Source organism: Dermacentor andersoni, chromosome 8 (assembly GCF_023375885.2).
Source record: "Dermacentor andersoni chromosome 8, qqDerAnde1_hic_scaffold, whole genome shotgun sequence".
Lineage (NCBI taxonomy): Eukaryota > Metazoa > Arthropoda > Arachnida > Ixodida > Ixodidae > Dermacentor > Dermacentor andersoni.
In genome coordinates, this window is record NC_092821.1 from 29,725,958 (window position 1) to 29,746,731 (window position 20,774).

The 20,774-nt window shown below is 46.7% G+C and overlaps 3 protein-coding genes across 6 annotated transcripts in view; 1 reads left to right on the top strand and 2 right to left on the bottom strand.

Moving 5' to 3' along the window:
* LOC126526196 (uncharacterized) overlaps window positions 1–20,774 on the bottom strand; it is a 59,257-nt gene that overhangs the window by 24,371 nt on the left and 14,112 nt on the right. For all 3 annotated transcript variants that reach the window (XM_055068037.2, XM_055068038.2, XM_055068036.2), the window contains one exon: window positions 5,255–5,461. In XM_055068037.2, coding sequence (XP_054924012.1) covers window positions 5,255–5,447 — 193 coding nt within the window. In that variant the 5' untranslated portion in view covers window positions 5,448–5,461. The remainder of the gene's footprint in view (window positions 1–5,254; window positions 5,462–20,774) is intronic.
* LOC129383435 (uncharacterized) lies at window positions 12,474–13,568 on the top strand. The gene has a single exon (XM_055067999.1). The coding sequence runs from the start codon at window positions 12,474–12,476 to the stop codon at window positions 13,566–13,568; it is 1,095 nt and encodes a 364-aa protein (XP_054923974.1).
* LOC129383453 (uncharacterized) lies at window positions 13,287–20,616 on the bottom strand. 2 transcript variants are annotated; one of them, XM_072289602.1, is made up of 5 exons: window positions 15,535–20,616; window positions 15,186–15,459; window positions 14,563–14,736; window positions 14,405–14,479; window positions 13,287–13,871 (listed from the first exon to the last, which is right to left on the bottom strand). In XM_072289602.1, exons 1-5 carry the CDS (start codon window positions 15,662–15,664, stop codon window positions 13,616–13,618), a joined length of 909 nt encoding a protein of 302 aa, XP_072145703.1. In that variant the 5' UTR covers window positions 15,665–20,616; the 3' UTR covers window positions 13,287–13,615. The 2 variants fall into 2 exon arrangements, with proteins under 2 accessions (XP_072145703.1, XP_054924022.1); XM_055068047.2 differs by having other exon boundaries at window positions 13,288–13,877.

Sequence of the window (20,774 nt, forward strand, 5' to 3'; positions counted from 1 at the left end):
AGGACCCCTGGGTGGAGAAGTGTCACCTCGATGCATGGTAGGCGAAGAAGTGCGAGCAAAGTATGGCTTCAGCTACGAAATGTGGATGACTTCAACAGGCGTCGGACTTGAGGATGCATCAAACTGTAGCAGCACAATCTCGTAATTTTCGTCGTTAACTTGACGTAGGATTTCATAAGACCCTGTGTAGCGAGAGAGAAGCTTATGGGAGAGGCGAATCCGACGACATGATGACCTGAGGAGCACCCAAGCATCTGGCGCGAACTTAACATCACAATGGCACCGGTCATAATGCTCTTTTTGTATATGCTGCGAGGCTAATAAACGAGATCGGGCAACCTGACGTGCCATGTGAGCGCGATCGATGACTTCGCGAGCGTACTCGGTTGCAACATGTGGCACAAAAGGGAGGACGGTGTCAAACCGCAATGTGGGGTCGTGACCATCCAAAAAAGAAAGGGTGAATATCCTGTGGTGTCATGTCGGGACGAGTTATATGCGAACGTCACGTAAGCCAGCGTGGCGTCCCAGTCGCGGTGATCGTTACAGACGTACATCGACAGCATCTCTGTGATTGTTCGGTTGAGACATCCCGTAAGATTGTTTGTTTGTGGGTGGTAGGCAGTGGACAGCTTGTGCTCAGTAGCACAAGAGTGGAGGGGGTCGTCGACAACTCGAGACAAGAACGAGCGGCTGCGGTCTGTAAGTTAACTATCGAGGTGCACCGTAGTAGAGAATGACATCGTGGAGGAGAAAATCGGTGACGTCAGTTGCGCAACTAGTCGGCAATGCCTTTGTTATCGCGTAGCAGGTCGGGTAATCAGTAGTGACGGCGATCCACTTATTCCCTCTGGTCGTCGTCGCAAATGGGCCAAGCAGGCCATGGTCTATGCGAAAGAACGGTTCAGAGGGAACTTCAATTGGATGGAGTCGTCCGACAGGTGGCAGGGGAGGTTTCTTCCAGTGGCGATACAATTCGCAAGTGGCGACATAACGATGCATGGAGCGGTAGAGACCCGGCCAGAAGAGCCAGCGTCGTACGCGGTCAGAAGTGCGCAAAATGCCGAGATGTCCCACTGTTGGCGCATCGTGAAGTTGTTTGAGAGCGATGGATCGCAGATGACGAGAAAGGACAAGGAGCAACTCAGGGTCGTCAGGGTTTATATTGCGGCGGTAGAGGATGCCGTCGTGCAGAACGAACATACGGCACGTGGTGTCAGTGCTGCCAGATTGCACTCCGGCGATGATGGACTGTAAGGATTCGTCACATTGTTGTTCAGCGCGCATGTCGGTCATGTCAGTAAAAGCCATCACGCAGGTCACCGGATCATGTGCAGCAGGATCAGGGGGATCCACGGGGTGATGAGAGAGGCACTCAGTGTCCTTGTGCAGAAGTTCGGACTTATAGTTGACTGCAAACAAAACTTCGTGGAGCTGCAAAGCCCAGCGACCAAACCCTCCTGTCGAGTCCCGGAGGGAAGACAGCCAGCAGAGTGCATGGTGGTCTGTAATGACCGAAAAAGTGCGGCCGTACAAATATGGCCAGAACTTGGCGACAGCCCAAACTAAAGCCAAGCACTCCCGCTCGGTGATGGAGTAATTTCTCTCGGCAGGTGACAGCAGGCAGCTGGCGTAAGCTATCATGCACTTAGTACCATTCTGTTGTTGGGCGAGAACAGCGCCGATGCCATGGCCGCTTGCGTCAGTGTGGACTTTGGCCGGTGCAGATGGATCAAAGTGAGCAAGTATGGGAGGGGTAGTTAGAAATCCGATGAGAGCGGCGAACGTGTGAGCCTGCTCCAGGCCCTATGAGAATGGCGTGTTCTTTAGAAGATCTGTCAAGGGCCGAGCAACATCGGCAAAGTTTGAAGTTTTTGACAAAACGGCGAAAGTAAGAACAGAGGCCGACAAAGCAGCACGCGTCAGAAGCAGAAGCAGTCACAGGGAAACTGGGTACAGCGCGAACTTTTTCCGGTCCTGGTTGGACACTGGATGTGTCAACGAGGTGCCCCAACACAGTAATCTGACGGCGCCTGAGCTGACACTTCGTAGAGTTCAGTTGGAGGCCGGCTTTTCGGAAGACCCCAAGAATAGCAATGAGTCGGGTAAGGTGGCTGCCGAACATGGGTGAAAAAACAATACCGTCGTCAAGGTAACAGTGACAGGTGGGCTATTTGTGGCCTTGCAGAAGGGAGTCCATCATACGTTCAAATGTCACAGGAGCATTGCATAGGCCAAAGGGCATGACTTTGAACTGATATAACATCTGGCGTGATGAAGGCCGTCTTCTCGTGATCCATTTCATCAACTGAAATTTGCCAGTAGCCGGATCGAAGATTGATGGACGAGAAGTATTTAGCTCCGTGCAAGCAGTTCAAGGCATCATCGATACGTGCGAGTGGGTAGACGTCTCTTTGCATGATCTTGTTTAAGTGGCGATAATCAACGCAAAAACATCAGGTATCATCTTTCTTTTTCACAAGGTCGACAGGCGAAGCCCAAGGACTGGCTGATGGCTTGATGACCCCTTTGCGGAGCATTTTGTCCACTTCTGATTGGAGGACTCGACATTCAGCATGCGATACACGATAGGGACGCTGATGAATAGGATTCGTGTCTCCAGTGTTTATACGGTGCTGAACAACAGATGTTTGGCCTAAAGGCCTGTCGCCGAAATAAAAGATGTCACTGTACGATGCAAGCAGGAGACGTCTGTCCGTGGTCTGTGCAGAGGTGAGGTCAGGTGCAATCATTATCGCAAAGTAATCCGTTAAGGTACCAGAGCTGTGAGCTGCAATTGGTGCTAATAAGCCACTGTCGGCATTCAGATTCTCAATGTCAAATTCAGAACCACTAGAAACACTGGCCAAGAACATATCGGCCGGAATCACTTGAGGGCGCAAGCTCAAATTCAGAAGTGGTAGAACGACGCCGTTATTAGTAACCGTGACCAGCATATGCGGAACAGCAATGTTCCAGTTCAAAAGCACGTCGATGATGGGGCGAAGCACATAGTCACCATCAGGAACCTGTGGCTGGGTGGTCAAAGTGATGCAAGTTACTGCCTCGGGTACATGTGCAGCGGGGCGGTACTCGGAGGATCGGCGAGTTGAGGCAGTTCTAACTGAAGAACGCCGGTCGCGCAGTTGATGAGAGCAGAATAAATTGGTAAAAAGTCCAATCCAAGAATAACATTGTGAGGGCAGTTGTCGATCACAGCAAAGAGAAGTAGGGCGGCCAGCTATACTTAAACGTGCAGTACACATTCCAAGAGCAACCAGCACGCTGCTGTCAGCCACACGAAGCACTCAGGTAGCTGCTGGGGTGAGGACCTTTTTTAAACGTCTACGTAGGCTAGCACTCATCACAGATACACGGGCTCCAGTGTTATCGAGTGCTTGGACAGGTATGCCATCTATTTTAACCTCAATCACACTTCGCCTTGTCGGCACAGACAGAGGATTTGCTACAGTAGTTGGCAATGCAGCACCACCTCCGAGGGCTGCATTTCCTAGTTTGTCGAAAGGGTGCGGCCATAAGCCACAGGGGCCAGAAAGTGACATGGCTGCGGCGAATGGGAAGATGAGCGACGTGTTTGCGGTGAACGAGAGTGGTGTCCACGTGGCGATGGTGAGCGGCTGTACCATGTGTTTCTATAAGAATTGTGGGTGCTGTTAGACTCAGAGGTGGGCGAAACATTACCAGCATTTCCATCAAAACGGCTCAGGTTGGTCGGCGTGTGAGGTGTTGAGGGCCCCAAGTTGCTACAGTATCGGGTGACATGACCAATGTGGTGACAGGTGAAACATATCGGCTGGTCATCCGCAGTTCTCCACGCAGTCGGGTTGTGATAATGTGGAGAGAAGCGTCTGGGTGGAGCGAAAATAGTAGAAGGGCGTTCGTTACCTCTGGGATTGGCAACAGCACACACAGAATGTAAACCAATGTTTTCAAATTCCTGGTGAACGATGGCTTGTACGAGGGGTACTGAAAATGTGGTAGCATCACGGCTACGTGAACAGAAAGCTGCGGGTGCCATCAAATCCAGTTCATTTCTAACGATTCGCACCACGTCGTCTGATGGCGATGCATGCTGTTGTGCAGGTTGATATTCACACATCGACGTAGCTGCGGCAGTATAGGGAAGTCGGGCGAATGGTTGCAAGACGCGTCGGCTTTGGGCTTGCTCGAATTGTCGGCACTCTTTAATGATTGCATCAACTGTAGAGCAGCTTTTGCACATGAGCAGATTAAACGTGTCATCAGAAATGCCCTTGAGCATGTGCCTGACCTTCTCAGCATCTGTCATGTCGTGATCGGCTTTACGACAAAGTTCCAGCACGTCCTGGATGTACAAGACATAGGACTCCGAGGGGAATTGGGCACGGGAAGCCAGTTCCTGCTCTGCGGCAATTTTACGGCCGGCTGGTTTGCCAAACAACTCTGTCAATTTCTCTTTGCATTGGTCCCAGCTGGTTAGCTCCTCTTCGTGGTTTTCATACCACACCTTTGCCATGCCTCTTAGGTAGAACAACAGGTTAGCTAGCATAAGGGTAGGGTCTCATCTGTTGATACCACTCACGCGTTCATACATGGCCACCCACTCTTCAACATCGGCGTCATCGGTCCGGCAGAAAGTTCCAGGATCCTTGGGTTGAACAAAGACAACCGAAGGCAACAGCGACGTAGCACGCGACAGTGACATAGGAGGTGGCAATGACATTGATCCTGAGTGCTCACCGTCATTCATGGTGCAGACGGTGTTGTGACATCCACTGCGCGGCTCCGTTTCCAGCCGTGGTACCTCGCACTCCTCACCAATATGTTACGGGGATGTTGGAAGTATAGAAGATTGTATTTACAATATATATACACAAAGTGAGTCAGATTAGATCAGATAGCTGACCACTGACAACATACAGCAGCCAGCGTCCCGCGATATTCTTCTTCCTCTCTTCTTTCATCCTTCCATAACACTATCGTAAAGCAATATAAGGGCTTCTACAGACATCAGGGTAAGAGAGCTCTGGATTAAGCTATACTATCTAAGGTGCTTCAATTTGCTCAATAGAGCAGCAGTTTTGCATTTTGCCCCAATCAGTACGCAGACAAGCATCACAAACCTGCTAGTTTGTCCTTGGCAGATGAATGTTATGTATACTTGAGCAGATCGTGCCAAGCTAGGCAGACTTTGCCATTTACCAAAAACTCGCACAATCAAGCAAATGTAAGAGAATTGCTGGTCACTGCTCACCTGAGGTGGAGCTTAACTGTTCCACAGCCTCTGTAGTCTGCACGCTCCTAGACTCGCTTCCTGGTTTCAACGAGCAGCCGACAGACTTGTCAGCCAGAGGCAAGCTGTACTGCATGCCAACCTCGACCTGACCGAAGACCTTGGAAGGGGTGTGGCATGCTGTTTTGGCATTCATACTTTCAGCTTGACTCATCGCATTGGTGAGGCCTGCAGAAAATAATTGGGATGATTGCAGTCCTGTTAGAGCATCAAGAACAAGAAGCAAATATAATAATAGAATGCAGGGGCACTTTACAATGCATAGCCATGGAACAAAAAAATAACCCTTTCAGTTCAGTACTTCTAAAAAGCTACAAAGGACAATCCACATTGAATACTGAAAAAGCAGGGCAACCTCATTTCTGTGGAATGCTTACGACAGTAGAACATATCTCATGATACCTTTACATCTGATACATTTGAAAGCTATTGGTGTAGTCCAACTAATGTAACGTGATTGCAAGATCCTAAGGTTATCGCTATCACCCTACTTAATGCCCACTGTAGGATCCGCAATCGCCCCATGTCTTGTGCCAGCTGATACCATCTTGTGCTTGCAAATTTTTTATTTCATCACACTACATTGTTGTGTGCTGTCCACAATTGCAAGTCAGTTCCATTGATACTCATTCTGTAACCCTGCTAGACTGTCAGCTACTTGCCCTAGCCATTACATTGCTTGCCAAAATTAATTTTTTCTGCAACAGCATTCTTTAAGAATTTCATCCAGTAAGGAAAGCTCTGTATGTATGGATGTGTGTGTGTGTGCGTGTGTGTGTGATTGCATGATTGTATGTATGTACGCACCTAAACTCTTTCCCGTCAACTCTGGTCACTGGGTAGAGCATGGGTAGAGCATGTAGCTGCTGTGCTGAGGGAACTGGGTTCAAAATCAACCGTCAGCTCAACTTGGGTCACTGAGCATGTAACATTGTCTATGTGCTGCTCTTCAACAAACCTTTTTGACGCCAAATTGGGTTACCGGGTTATGTGCCACTTATCAATGACCCTGGGCAGCCTCTCCCACTGACCTCCAATTACCCTTATCTTGTCATCTATTTTTTTCCCAATTGTGTCTAGGTTGGCTAGCCTGTTTCCTCTGAACTAATTAGATCTTTCTCTCTTTGAATTAAGACAGGGTGTCTACCAACCGGGAAAACCGGGAATTCTCAGGGATATTGAGTAGTCTGGAAAAACTCAGGGAGAACTCGGGGAATTTGTGCCTCTATGAGGGAAAATTAGCTGTAATTTTATTGAAAGGGTCGAAAGTCACGAATACTGGCCCGAGGAACAGACAGGAATTGTAATGAGCCGTCTTGGAAGCGCTGTCGTCGGCTGTAGTAGTTGCCAGTGTACAGCCAGTGACCAACTGTCCGGTTTCCCGATAATTTGGGCGGCTTCGCGGCACCACCACATACCCCATAGAGTCAATGTATCAGAACGTCTGAAATTTCGGATGCAAGAACTTTTCACTGTCCAATTTTCCGAACGTTTTGCCGTGACCGCAGGTTCAAAACTGCATTAATCAAAGCCGTGGACCACCGCTGCCATTTGGATTTCCTCACCACCTTGAACCGGCGCTCTCGCACGCAGATCCGCTGGCAGCCGTAGCCACCACTGCGGCAATGCTAGGCCTAGCTGCTTCGACGTTCGCTATGAAGCTTCTTGACGTTGGGTGCCGTGTTTTTTATTGAAAGAATTCGCTGCTGTCAACAATGGCACGGACTCCGCCTTCGTGGTCCTTGCGATTGGCTTAGAAGCTTGGAAAGCACGGTGTGTTACATAATGCCCGTTCCCGAAAGTCAGCTTCGCCTTTGTATGGAAATGTTACTTGGTGAAGCATACGCAAAAGTATTGCAGTGAAGCATAACAAGCGTGGGAAGGGGCTATTGCCACGGGACACAGTATGTATTCCTTAATTATACATGCATGTACCCGGTATTTCCTGTCACAGTACGAGTGCCGATACGCCTAATACGTGTACCGACAGGCCTTCAGAGCGTTGTCGAATGTGCCTGTGGCGGTTTGAGCCCTTAAGGGCAGTAAATGACATGCATTTATTTTTTCCAACTGGCCGATTTTTTCGGACGTTTTCGCGGCCCCTACGGTGTTTGAAAAAATCGGACGTGGACTATGCATCTGAGCAAGAAGATGTTCCCAATGGTCTGTGGGGCGAGCGAGTGGCAGAAGGAGGACAAGAACAGAAAACACCTACGCATTGAGAAATGAACGGGAAAGGAAGCATGCTGCCGCCGTTTTGAAGGAGCTTGAGCTCAAACAACAGTGTTGGCTGATGCCGAGATGCAGGTGTCCCTCATCCAAACCAAATAAACTCTTTAAAGCAGTGAAACACAACACAGAGGCATCGTGCGCGGGCTGAGAGTATGTCAGGACAGTTGAGGTTGACTTACGAGCTTATGAGAGAATCTCAATTGTGACAAAGTTCGGGCCTCATACCACTGAGCTTGCTATAAGTTGATATAAATAGCTCATATTCGAAAATATTTGCCTATGTATTTTGCCTATGTATTTCCACTTCGAGAAGAAAGTATTCATAATTTGAAGGCGATTCTTTTACATGAACTTTACCAACATCTCTCGTCTACTATTTCTAGAGTCGATTCCATAGTTCCCAGTCAACCTTTTCCCCACTCATTTCCCCCCCCCCATTTTGCATTAATGTCGCCCATGACTACAGTACACCTTGCACATGTCTCATTGCTAATTCAACATTCTCATAAGGTTGTTCTATTTCTCCATAATCATCAGTGGAGGTTGGAGAGTAGGTCTTTACTACGTGTAATCGATATCTGCTATTAAGTTTTATTAAAATGACTGCTACTCCTTTAGTAATATTGTCATGTTGTAGCAACGGTGAAAAACCAAAGTGGCACAATGCATTGGGCAAATGTCTGCCCAACAAAACAAGTAATACTCAACATAATAATGGTGAGCACTCTCATTGCTCATTGAAATATCATCTGCTGGTCAAGCACATCGACTTTCATACATGACTCGTCAAAGGTTCCAGTTATATCGCTGGTGCCTTCATGCCTTCCAGAAAGTACTACACAATTCCTGCTGCGCATACAATCTTATTACACAAGGTTTGGTGACAAGAGACGCAACCAGCAATAACATTTGAGAAATTTCTGATACAGAAAGGCGTGTCTTAAGCTGCGTGACAATACTGTAAAAGAGACTGGTCCGTGAAAAATGGTAACCAGAACAAGCTATTTACAAGCATGCCAATACTATTGAACTCAACAATGTTGCCCGCTGTGTACTTATGAATTAGAAGCAGTACCCTATATACCATCTCATCTGTAATTATCTGTGAGCCCCTGCAAAAGCACTGCAGAAACTGCCGTGCATACTCTTTTCTTAATGTGCAGGTCCAGAAGGGAGATAAACAGAATACAGAGGATGGGTAGAAGCTACACAGCTGTGAAACATGTGAATAACAGTCTTGCTACTCTTTACTCACAGTTTTCATACAGAGTGGGGGCAAGAGAGGGAAAAGCTGACATGAGAGACAAGCAAACCTGACAGCACTTGTAGGCAAAGTAAAGGTACGGTGTGGTAAACTTCTGCTATTTCTCAAATAAACACCATGCGTATTTGCCATGTGGACAACTGATGCGGGGGGCGCAGAGGCCAAGCCCCATTAAATCACTGTAGGTTCTATGTGGCACAATGGAAGTGGCAGCACACCAAATCAACATTTCTGTGCTCGCGGCAGTAGTCTAGCGGCTATAGTATCACTCAAGGTCGCAGGTTCAATCCCAATTGCGGCAGCCGCATTTCGAAGATAGAGAAATGCAAAAACACTTGTGCACGCAGATATGGATGCATGCTAAAGAATACCAGGGTCTCAAAAGTAATCCATAATCTGCCACTAAGTAGTGCCTTATAATCTCACTGTAGTTTTGACACACACAGCCCTATAATTTAACTAAGGTTTAACACATCTGCCACAATGCAATATGTCATGTGAGGCAATGACAATTCTCAGCCCTCATGGAGGTTATGAAACATTTCATACAGCAATGCCTCACAAAATACATCTCCCTGTGTGTTATGTGTACTTCACAAACAGCAGTGGTTCATGCAAGGTAACGTTTAAAATCAACTCACCAAACTTGTATTGGACTAACCATAGAAGAAATTAAACATTCACTGTCAACCTCACTGCTAATTATTTTCAATGAAAGCAAACAGCACAGGAAGTTTTGCTTACATCGATTCCCACAGTGCGTGGGATCAGCCTATTTTTTCTGATAGCCCTAAGGCATTATTTGATACTCTAAGTTGAGTCATCGTTATTGACGATATATCATTATATGTGGTATCATTATAAGTGAACTGCATTGTATGTAACATGTGATAGAAGCAAGCAACAGGCCAATAAACTTTAGTCTTGAGGCACCAAGGTAGCACACAAGTCGAGACCTATGCAGTCAGCAAGCAAGAACAATCAGGGGAACCAAAGGGTCACAAGTTATTGTTAGTAACAACCAAGACATTGAAGCCATAAATACCTTACTCATAGGTACCCCAAGTGAATCTGTGGAATGATCTGTACAAGGCGAACGAGTGTGAACAAGTATAAAATTCAAAAATATGTAAAAGACTGAATGAAAATGCTAAGGTGAATGCATAGAATTGAGTGGAAAGAGAATCTGGAATGGCCGCATTCAGGATTCCTAGCACTGCAAGAATTCAAGATTGTAAACACTGCAGCCCGTGCACAAAACAGGAACACCGTGATGGTTCATGAAGGTAATGGAAAGGGACGAAAACTTCAGCTTCGTGAAGGCAATTAGATGAACTATTGATACAAAATTAGCTTAATAAACAGTGAAAAGATGCATAATATTGCTAGACATGGTGGGCGTGGCTGGAGGAGAGGGGATACATGTACACAAAGATGACGTGGGAACATAATGTTAGCCTATGCTGTGCTGACATCAGTCACACCCATTTTGTCATAATCCCTGCTTACGCATTTAACTGCAGTAAGAAAGAGATAGTTTATTGAAAGATTCATAAAAAATTTGCAGATCCCATGAACTGTGGAAATTGATGTACGTGAAGGTTTGTATGCCAAGTGCTTCATTGACGAGAATTAGTGGTGATGTTGGCACAGAATGCGTAAATTCTTTACCATCTACTCCAATATGAGTGGCGAGTTGAAGTTAAACATTACCTTGCATGCACTATCGCTATTTGTCTGTGTGTTCTACCGAACACACAGGGAGATGTGTTTGCCTGAGGCATTGTTGTGTGTCATTGTACATAATCTCCGAGTTCAGCAGTATCATTGCCTCGCATGGCACATCACATCGTGGTAGAAGTGTTAAACATTAAGTGAATTATAGATCTGTACATAATTCAATTGATTATTATAACATGGTACGTATATACTGTATACATACATTCGCAGTTTGCACCACGTTTTGCTGTGTAGCAAAGACACTCCTGTTCTACACAACGCTTCTTTCGGGTCTGGGTGTCCTCGATGCTGAGTACACACTTTGGAGCCATTTTACTTGTGTGTTTTTACATGCTCCTTCTGCATACGAGGCCAGCACACTGTTGAGATGCCAGCTCCAAGCATGCTCTTCAGGCTATGAACGATTGTAATGTGTACACTATAACAGCCCAGCATGCGACCTCCACAGCCCAGCACCTGCATTTTTGTCGCAAAGGAAAGCAAGCACAGCCCGTGCCATACACACAAACTACACATCCTGGCCCACAGCGGCCAGGATCCGAGCACCATATGGTGGTGTTGCAAGAAACCCAGCGGCACGCGTGGCAAGGCCATCATAGCACCTGGAAAGTCGGGAGAAGGGGCAAAGAGCTTCGCTTTAAAGGGTCCCTGAAACTGCATGGGCAAATTTTGCAGACACGTATTGTACCTCTATAGTAAATCATGCACACAATTTCACAATTTGTGTGAAGTGCCTCACATTAAGAGAACTACGCACCATTACAAGTTACCCTTCTCTATAGCCATGCATTTTCTTCTGAAGTGGTTTACCAAGTGATGGGGGCTAAGCTCAGCTTTCACTGGCTCTGCGTCGTCATGGGACTTTGTGTCGCCTACTTCACACGAAGCCTCTCCTACCTCTCCATCTGGCAGTCGATCCTAAGTGAGGGCTATCAAAGCAGCGTACGTTGCGAGCATTTTGTCACAGTGCCGAGCAAGTCCAGTATTCCAGTAACCACAGAGCTGGGCATTTCGATGGATGGGTGGAGGCATAAACTTAAGCCCCTCCATATTACGATAGCTGTGATGAAGGACCTATAGCACAGACATACGTGAGCGGCCTGGTCGGTCTGCATGGTCCAGCCACCTGATGGCGCAGAGCTTAACCAGCCAAGCAAAGAGCTAACATTGCTCTAACCAAGTGTAAAACATTTTAAACATTTAGAAAAACAACATGTTCACGATAATGCTGTTGCCAAAAAATTTACACCAACAGAAAAGTAGAATACACTTCATTCTTGCTACTGTGTTTGGTTAATCTGTGTGCTACCAGGTGGTTGCACCATGCAAACCTTTCACGTTTGTACCTCTGCTCATCTTGTGAAATGGCACGGTGAAACCGTGAAACGGCCAGGCTTGGTCTGCATGCATTTACCTGAATACTGGACACGCAAAACACTAATATGGTAGTAATCCTCCAGCGTAAAGTGATGGCGGCAAATGGACAAAGCCTTGTGCCGATTAGATATCAACAGTCTGATATGCTGCAATCACTTCGCTCGTCTGCTGCCTTGTAGAGGGACACGATGTCGCAGCTCGACATATTGCCAGTCGCTACGTTTGCAGCCCACAACGTAACAAGGGCGAAACATGGTGCTTGCAGAAAGAAAGATAAGAGGTCTCCTCGATTTGGTTGCACTTTTTGCACTAGTTCAGAAAAGTGCTGTGCCAGTGCAGCGCCAGTTCTTGAAGTGTGAGTGTAGCGCGACACTAGCACTTTCGGTGCAGCGGTCAAATCGAGGAAAAAAGTGCAGAAACGTACAGGCCTTCGTCTGCTGCGACTGGGCGGCTGTGGCTTTTCTTTTGTTGGTGCGTGCGTTCAAATGTGTGCGCAATTATTACTAGTTGTAAGAACACGGATACGCTGTGCATTTGTTCGAAATGACATCTTTGTTGGCAACGGCTATGGAACTCGTTGACTCTGACAGTGACGAGGAATTCGACGCAGCTCTTTTCGTTGCGTTGTGCAAAGTGGCACGGGTCGACCGTCACCGAATCAACGGGTACTTTGAGAAGGTGACAACTGAATACTTGGACTTTGAATTCAAAATGCTGTTTAGGCTGTCGCGTGAGACTTTTAACAGTCTGTGCACGTGGTTCAGGTTGTCGCCATTCTACCCGAAAAGTGTCTCCGGCCGTCCGCAGATCACAGCAGAAAAGACTTGCCTCATAACTTTGAGCTACCTTGGTGCACAAACAAGCATGTACTCGGTGGCAGATAGATTCGACGTTTCTGAATCATCAGTTGTGCTGTGCATGCAGAGGGTGCTCAATTTTCTGCAGGCGATCAGCGCTGAAGTGATATGCTGGCCTACCGCTGCCGACATGGCCCGCAACAAAATGGCCTTGCTGACAAAAAGCGGTGGGAAAGGCCCCCGCAACACCGTGGGATGCATTGATGGTGGCCACATTGAGATTCTGAAGCCGGACGACTCCACTGCATCATACATAAACAGGAAGAAGTGGGCGTCTATAATCTTCCAAGCAGTTTGCAACGACCAAAACAGATTTTTGGATGTCTTTATTGGCTTCCCTGGTTCTGTGCATGACGCCCGGGTATTGAGAGAAAGCACCTTCTTTGAAGAGGCTGCAGCCAAGTGCGGTGACTTTTATATACTTGGAGATTCAGCATACCCCTTGTTACCTTGGCTTATGACGCCGTACAAAGACAATGGCTCCAGCTTTCCAACATGGAAAAAAAAATTCACCAAGTTTCACAGTCAGCAAAGGGTGGCCATTGAGAACTGCTTTGGCCTTTTGAAGCAATGCTTCAGAAGGCTGTATCTTGTTGATGCCAAGACAATTATGCAGTGTTGTCTCATTGTTATGGGAGCATGTGTACTTCACAACATGTGCAATTCTGAAAGAGATTTCATTGCAGAACTTGCAGACCTGCCCCCTCACGATGATGTTGGCAATGATAATGAGCCAAGCGAATGCGACACATCCACATCGCAATGTGAAAGCCGAAGGCGACACATTGCCCAATATCAATGCTGAAGTGCACATGGGAATAATGTGAAAACAAACTGCCGGTGTAGGCGTACTTATTTATTGCCCTCGGCAGCGCGTACAAGACGTTCAAGAAGTTTCATTTTTTCGTTGTGCTGCTTCTGTTTCGCAGCGATGGCTTCCTGCAAAACACTGATCAGGCTGCCAATCGACGAGCCCCTGTGGCGGCCACCACCACGACCTCTCCTAGGTTCAACTTCACTTCTACGGGGTGCTTGTAGCTCCTCGGCTGGTGCCTCCTCAGCTGGGTCATCAGCAGGCCCATTTTCCGGCAGGATGTTTTCGCCATTCCTGTTACTTCCATGAATAAAGTTTCATTAATGTCAACAAGTGTCAAATTGTTTTGTACATGTTCTGGGTACCTTCAACTCACACCAATGCTGTAAGCAGAAGCAGTGGGTAAAGTGCAAGTATTCTTACAGCTGAATACATCTTCATTGCAACGAGGATTCAATTGCACATGGAGAAACAGACGAGGTCACATTAGTGACCTCATCCTATGATAATAAATGGTCCGTGTATACCGTACTAATGGAAGTAGTGTTTTACCACAAAAACATGGATGCACACAGCAAGTTTAGGGTCTGCTAACAATTCTGTACAAATAATAAATTGTCCTTGCATGCCATACTAATGGGAGCAGTGTCTTAAGTAAAAAATATGCATGCACACAATATGAAAGTTTAAAGCTGGCTAAGAGTTATGTGCGAATGCACATAAAGTGGAATTAAAATATGCTGTCAGCAAAATTTGCATGCATGATCAGGTGACGTTTTAAAATTGTCTTGAGGATAAGATAAAGATGATGCAAAATGCAAACTTACGCAACAATCCTCCCCGGGGTGAGCAATGCGACAGGGGTGATGTGGTGCTCCCTCTCCAACACTTCGGAAAGCTCTCTGTTAAGAAACCGCATTCGAAAAAATTGTGCTGGGTCGGGACATGAGTAAAACAATGATGTGAAAACGTCTGCTGCCCATACCCTTCGTACTCGCAGGCTGTACGGGAATGGCCGGATGAACTATTCTTTATTTTTGTTTTCTTATACACTCGTTTCATTGATTTCCATTTGTTCTCCACTTGCAGAGGCGTCATATGACATCGGAACTCCTGATTAATCTCATGGGCCAGTTTCTCCCACATGGCCTTTTTGGTCCTGTGGAAAAAATTCATGTATTAGTACCTGGAAATTAGTTCGAACTTCGGCATTATTCAGAAAGCATGACCAAGCGCGGCTTCCACACCTTTCTGAATCATATATGGTACAACGTTTCAAACGACGGACCGATGTGGTTTCGCGTAAACTTAATGTCATGGTAGCGGTAAGCTTGAAAAAATTAATACAAACGACTGTGACCTGTGGGAAAATCCCGGCCTCTAGTGCACTTGGCAGCAGCTGAACCCGAAAAGCGCCCTTAACAAGATGCTGCGTACACATCCTGAAGAAAACTGGCGTCCGTGCTGCGTTACTAATAACAAGCGCCGCTGCAGCTGCGTTATGTGATGTTTTATCGTGCATACACATCAATTACTGAAGCGTGCACAAAATTAGTAGCGCTTCTCTAGTTGCCATTTTACATGTTGGTAGCAATGGAGGCGACTTACCTGAAGCCGCCCTTCTTGCCAATTACCTCCTTGAATTCCTTATATTTTGTGATAAGGAACTTTGATTTGTTGGTGCTCCACACCTCGCGTTCACTGTCTGCGGACAGTGGCGGCGGCGTGGCTGTTGGCGGCGGTGTGGCTCTCGGTGGCAGTGTGGCCATAGATGGTGTGGCTATCGAAGGCATGGCCTGACTGGCGACATCAAAGCCAGCCGCTGCCGCAAGCGGAGGTGAGACTGGCGCTGCCTCATGTCCAATGGTGATGTGAAGGCTGTCTAAGCAAAAAGAAAAGTTGTAGCGAATCATCACAAATGTTGCGATCGCCAACGTGTCGAAATAACAGCACTCACCTTCTGTCTCATACAGAAATGCTCCATCGTACTGCACGTGACAGCCATTCTCTGTCACGGGAAACGCTGCCGTTTCTATGCCGTCTACCAATACCTGCATGGCCACGGAGCCGTACGCGTCGTCTGCCATCAAGCGCCTTGCACTACGTGCACAAGAAAAGAACTCACGGAGAGTCTAGTGCCGAAGTGTACATGAACACGTGCAGCACGGCGTCAAATCGAGTACCGAAGTGCAGGTGGCGCTAGCTGCACTGGTAAATCGAGTGCTAGAGCGCAGCACCCCCTGAACTAGTGCAGACAGTGTAGCCAAATCGAGGAGACCTAAGAGATCAAACTAGACTTTGAAATCCGTCAGTAGCACTTCTTTATTTACTCAGTTCAATCATATAAATAATTAACTCATATTTAGATCCTTCATGATCACAGCATAGCAAGCGGCATAGCGTCACTAAACCACACACTAGAAACAAGAAATCTGCATAAACTGAGCAATGAACGGCAGGCGAACATGCGCTACATTATTGCACTATCTTTCTCATAAACTTATTTTTATGTGATCATAACCTCATGGAAAATGGGAAAGATTTTGTGGCCACCTATGTACTGCACTCAAACTTTCCAAAACAAAGGATTCTCTGACAGCTTCTCGCTCATACTGTTTGTTGTTCAGGACCTTCGCACAAGCCTCTTCAGGACCTTCGCACACTGTATTTAGGATATTCAGATGGCTGAAAATGCTTTATATGCCCCACTGAAAGCAAAAAGACAAACTTTATAACCTTGCGCGCTGTTTCAACGGTGGCAGGCTCACATTCAACTCGGTGACGAACCTGCGGCTTCATTGTGATTGTGAGGCAGTTCTTAATGCGCAATAATTGTCAGTGAAGTCACCAGGAAATGACAAGAACACGAACAGCTCCATACACCACACGTTTGAGATTTTTTATGTGCAGATTGATTACACTCAAAGCCCACACTTTGAGATTTTTTATGTGCAGATTGATTACACTCAAAGCATGTACAAGTAAATAGTTGTAGCGGTGACAATACGACTGGGACAGGTGCCTTCAACATGGTGCTACATCGGTCGCCTGGCAAGTGCTAGTTGTCACAAACACAAAACCTCACATAGAAGATGTTGAAAAGCAGCAGTAGTCCCACAGGAAAATTGCTCATAGCTGAGGACGATTGTTAGTAGTTCACAACACAATTATTTCTCTACGGTTTATGTTTAGAGACAGCTGAAAATAAATTTTTGTGATTGTTCTTCTACCGTGTCATTTCTGGAGTCTTCTTGATCGCCGTTGCCTGTGTCAAAAACTCAACTAAGGTCTTTGGTGGGCTGGGGATTAGTCTAGCTTAAAGTTTATTTTGCGCCCTGCATCAGGAAGCGATTTTCTTCTCCAAAATTTCCAGGCTGGCATGCCAGAAAAGACAGGTCATCTCTTCTGTGAAGATGGCGATAGTCTCATTGCAGTTGCACTCGGGTTTCTAGTAGAGCTTGGGCTCACTCTCTGCGCACGACGCTTGTGCAGGTCCATAGGAAGCTACTGCGGAACAATTCCCAAGTTGTTATGCTGCTTTCTTGCTTCTGAAACGAAGTCCTGGCAGCATTTTCCAATGCAAAAAACATATTGTGCAGCTTCTCATTGCTGCTCTAGTTGTTAAATGTAGCAACACTTTCAGGTGTCTCCAGGTAGCTTTCCGGGTCCTCAAATGTTGATCCGCAAAATTTTGCTGGCTCCCTGGACTGCTGCGGGACGATCGGTGTTGGCAACACCGATCGTCCTGTCATTCTAGCTGGCGTCGTGGCCGTGCAAATTCTGGTCTTTTCAGGTAGAAGTCCATGCTCCGAGGAAAGCTTTTGAAGCCTGCAGCTTGCTTGATGGTCTGGGGCAACATTGGTGCTGTCTTCAAGTTTTGGGCTTTGATCACTGCTTTGCAGAGGCGTTCGGTACATGAGCACAAAAGCACTTCGACCAGATGTCACGTAGTAGTGACAGTGCAGAAAACAGTAGCAAAACTGTCAATGACAAAAGCAGCTTTTTATTGGGCGAATTTGTGCCCACAAAAACAGGCTACACTCAAGAAAGGACAGCGGCGAACACAGTCAGTAATTGTCGAAATCTGATCAGCGGGTTAAGCACATTGGCTTTTATACATCACTCGTCGAAGGTTCCAGTGCAATCACTGGTGTCCGCGTGGTTCCCAAAGACTACTACACATTTCATGTCACACGTGCAATCTGATTTTACAAGGTTCAGTGAGGAAATACAAAAGTGATAGAATCAACGATAAATTTGTGCGTCTTGCCGAGCGATAATGTTTAACATTTGTTACCGGTGAAAAAGCGGTCACTGGAGAAAGATAAACAAGCACACGCGTCAATATATTATTAAAAGGCGGGAGACATTTATATAGAAGGCTCGGCGCTAAAGCACTGGGTGGGGCAAGGCCGCCAGACCATAAGCAAATTCCTCCTCTTACCTTGCTCCTTTTGACACAATAACATTAAGGGCCCCGTGTCACAGGAAATCCTGTGTCAGTGACAGCAGTGTTGTCTGTTAGTGAAAATTAATACCGAACCACACAGGCCCTCTGCATGGTGCATAAGCGTTACTGAAGTTTTGAAGTGAGGGAAGCTCGCATTAAAATTGGGTATGAAGAACGGCTGAGGAATATGGAAGACAGTAAATGGGCTGGGAGGGTGTTCAGGTATCTGTACAGGAAAAACATTGATCCACAGTGGAGGAAAAGAACTAGGAAGCTTACGAGTAAGTATGCGGCCTGTATGGTGGGCAACACAGCAACAAAGAAGGTCAAGCGGAAAGTCAGAGAGGCTGAAATAATCTCATGGGTGGCGGCAACGGAACAGAAACCTGCCATGAGTAACTACTTAAGAGGAAAAAAACGAAATAAGGAAAGAAACCACTTATGATACCACGTGGAGCTTAGCGTAAGTTACTTCGTTATCTACGGTGCAGACGCATGAAATTATAGGCGATATTGATTCTTGTAGATCGGCGACAGCAGACCAATCCTAGCGGGGAGCTGTGATTGCTGTGCTGGCATCACAAGAAAGTGCAAGCACGCCGCGGTAATTGCCCTGTACATACAGGACGGCAAACGTGAATTGAAAAGATCTCATCCAAGAACGTGGGGCGTACAAACGCCTCCTAAGACCTACCCGAGGTATGCTAGCGTTGCTCTCCTTAAACAAAAAAAAAAAGAAAAGTGAGGAGCTTACCAGTTGTAGACTACGCTGGGAAAATATTTTCGCCTAAGTTACTGGAAGTTCGAGACTTTTTATATTGCGATTTTTCAGTGCGTGCAAAGGAGGTTCCAATAAAACACGTCGTCAAATATTTTGGTGATCTCAACTGCCCCTTAGTTGATATGCTGGGCGCAGAAGGGTGTATGCCAGTTGAGCCAGCTGCAACCCCTCCTCGTAGCTCTCAGCAAGCCCTAGCGCTGTTTGAATGGGAGAGGATTGGGAAAGAGTTCCACAGCTTTGCTATGGTAAAGTGTGGAAACAAACTACTTTGTTTGCTGCATATCCTGGGACGCGGTGCAGATGTCTCGTTGCTGCCATCATTGCTGTAAAAGCAACGAATTCAGCGTTATAACGCACTTGGCATAACGCTGGAATATAAAACAGCTTGCTTCTGCCGTCGGACAAGCGCGATCCAGTGTTGACGCCATTCTACTTCATACGGTCGGCTCGGAAACCTGTAAAACTTCGTTCCTGGTGAGTTGCTGTACGTGCTGTTGCAGCCCACTACGCAACAATTCGTGTTGCACTTGGGCATTGCTCAGAAAAGGAAACCGCTACGCGTGAAACAGTGCACAGACAGGCTTTCTAAACGCAAGCGGGCCGGTCGTATCCTGCCGGGTGCACGCTTGCCGCCGCGAGAGGCGCCTTAGTAGTCACAGGAACTACGTTCGCAACCTGTCTATAGTGACGCAGTTATCAAAAAACAGCTCCGCCATCCAAGCCTAGTTCATTTGAGTTAAATATTCGTACTGGGACATGTTTGCAATGCTTTATATGAGCCCAAGCATAATTAAAACTTATTTCGGTAGTTTTTGGGCACGCTCGCCACACCTGGCTTTGAGACAAAAGTACCTTGGCCGTGTGAAGCAGTTTCATGTGTACTGAATCTTACCAGGACAAGTTCTGGAGCTTTCTCTGACCCCAGACATTATTGTAACTAATTTCGCAACTTTTTGGGGTACTTTTCAAGCACAGTGGCTGCGATCAGCGTAGTGGCGCTGTTAGCGAAAAGCAGCTCGGCTGTGTGCCGCCGTTAGTTTTGCGTATACTGAATCTTAGTGGTAGAAGTTCGAGACACATTCTCTGACCCGAAAAAGTATTGTAATTCATTTGGTAACTTTTGGGGATATTCTGAGGCATGCTCGCCGCGCCTGGTGTTGTGAAGCTGTTAGCAAAAAAGCAAGCCGGCCATAGTGAGTAAGTTTTGCCTGTACTGAATTTTAGTGGGACACGTTTGTGATGATAGCCCTACAACAACATATACCTCATTTCGGTACTCACACTTGTCGAAAACGCGACGAGCGATTGCCGAGAGTGATAACACGGGAGTGTTGATTGCGCCAGCACGACGCATAAAAAATAACACGGAGGAGCTCAAGAACATGACATTTATGTATTCTGAGCGACTGAAAACAGGCTTTGTACCCACGAATCCGTCTTGAGTGTGACTAGAAGGCATTGTGCGAGCGTGTAACACGGTCTGGTTGAGCCTGTGTTGTAGCCACCTCTGTACTTGGAGTACCATCGCGTCGACTGGGGCCAAGTTGTTTTGGAAATGCGCAGTCACCCGTGTATTTGTGCTCTTAAAGTGCAGGAAATAATGCCCGGGAAGGGAGGGATGCTTGAAAATCGGATGTTTTCTTCACATTTTATGGCATTGTTTGGAAGGAGTCTTTGCTGCGAAATGTACGTAAAAGTGAATTTATCTGTAATGCCGCTCATTCACCACTTACGCACGTTTCGCCTCTACACGCAACAGTCCTGTTAGGTCAATATACCAAAATGATACGTGCTTGTAATTTACTTTCTTTCAGCTGATGGCATCCGGTGGAGCTTTGTACGGAAACGACTGCTGCTTACCTGGTGCCACAACTTTGGATGAATGCAGAAGAAGCCCGGAACGAGCATTTATATTGAGGAAAATAAACATTTCACCATCTCAGAAGACGTCTTCGGCTTTCTTTAT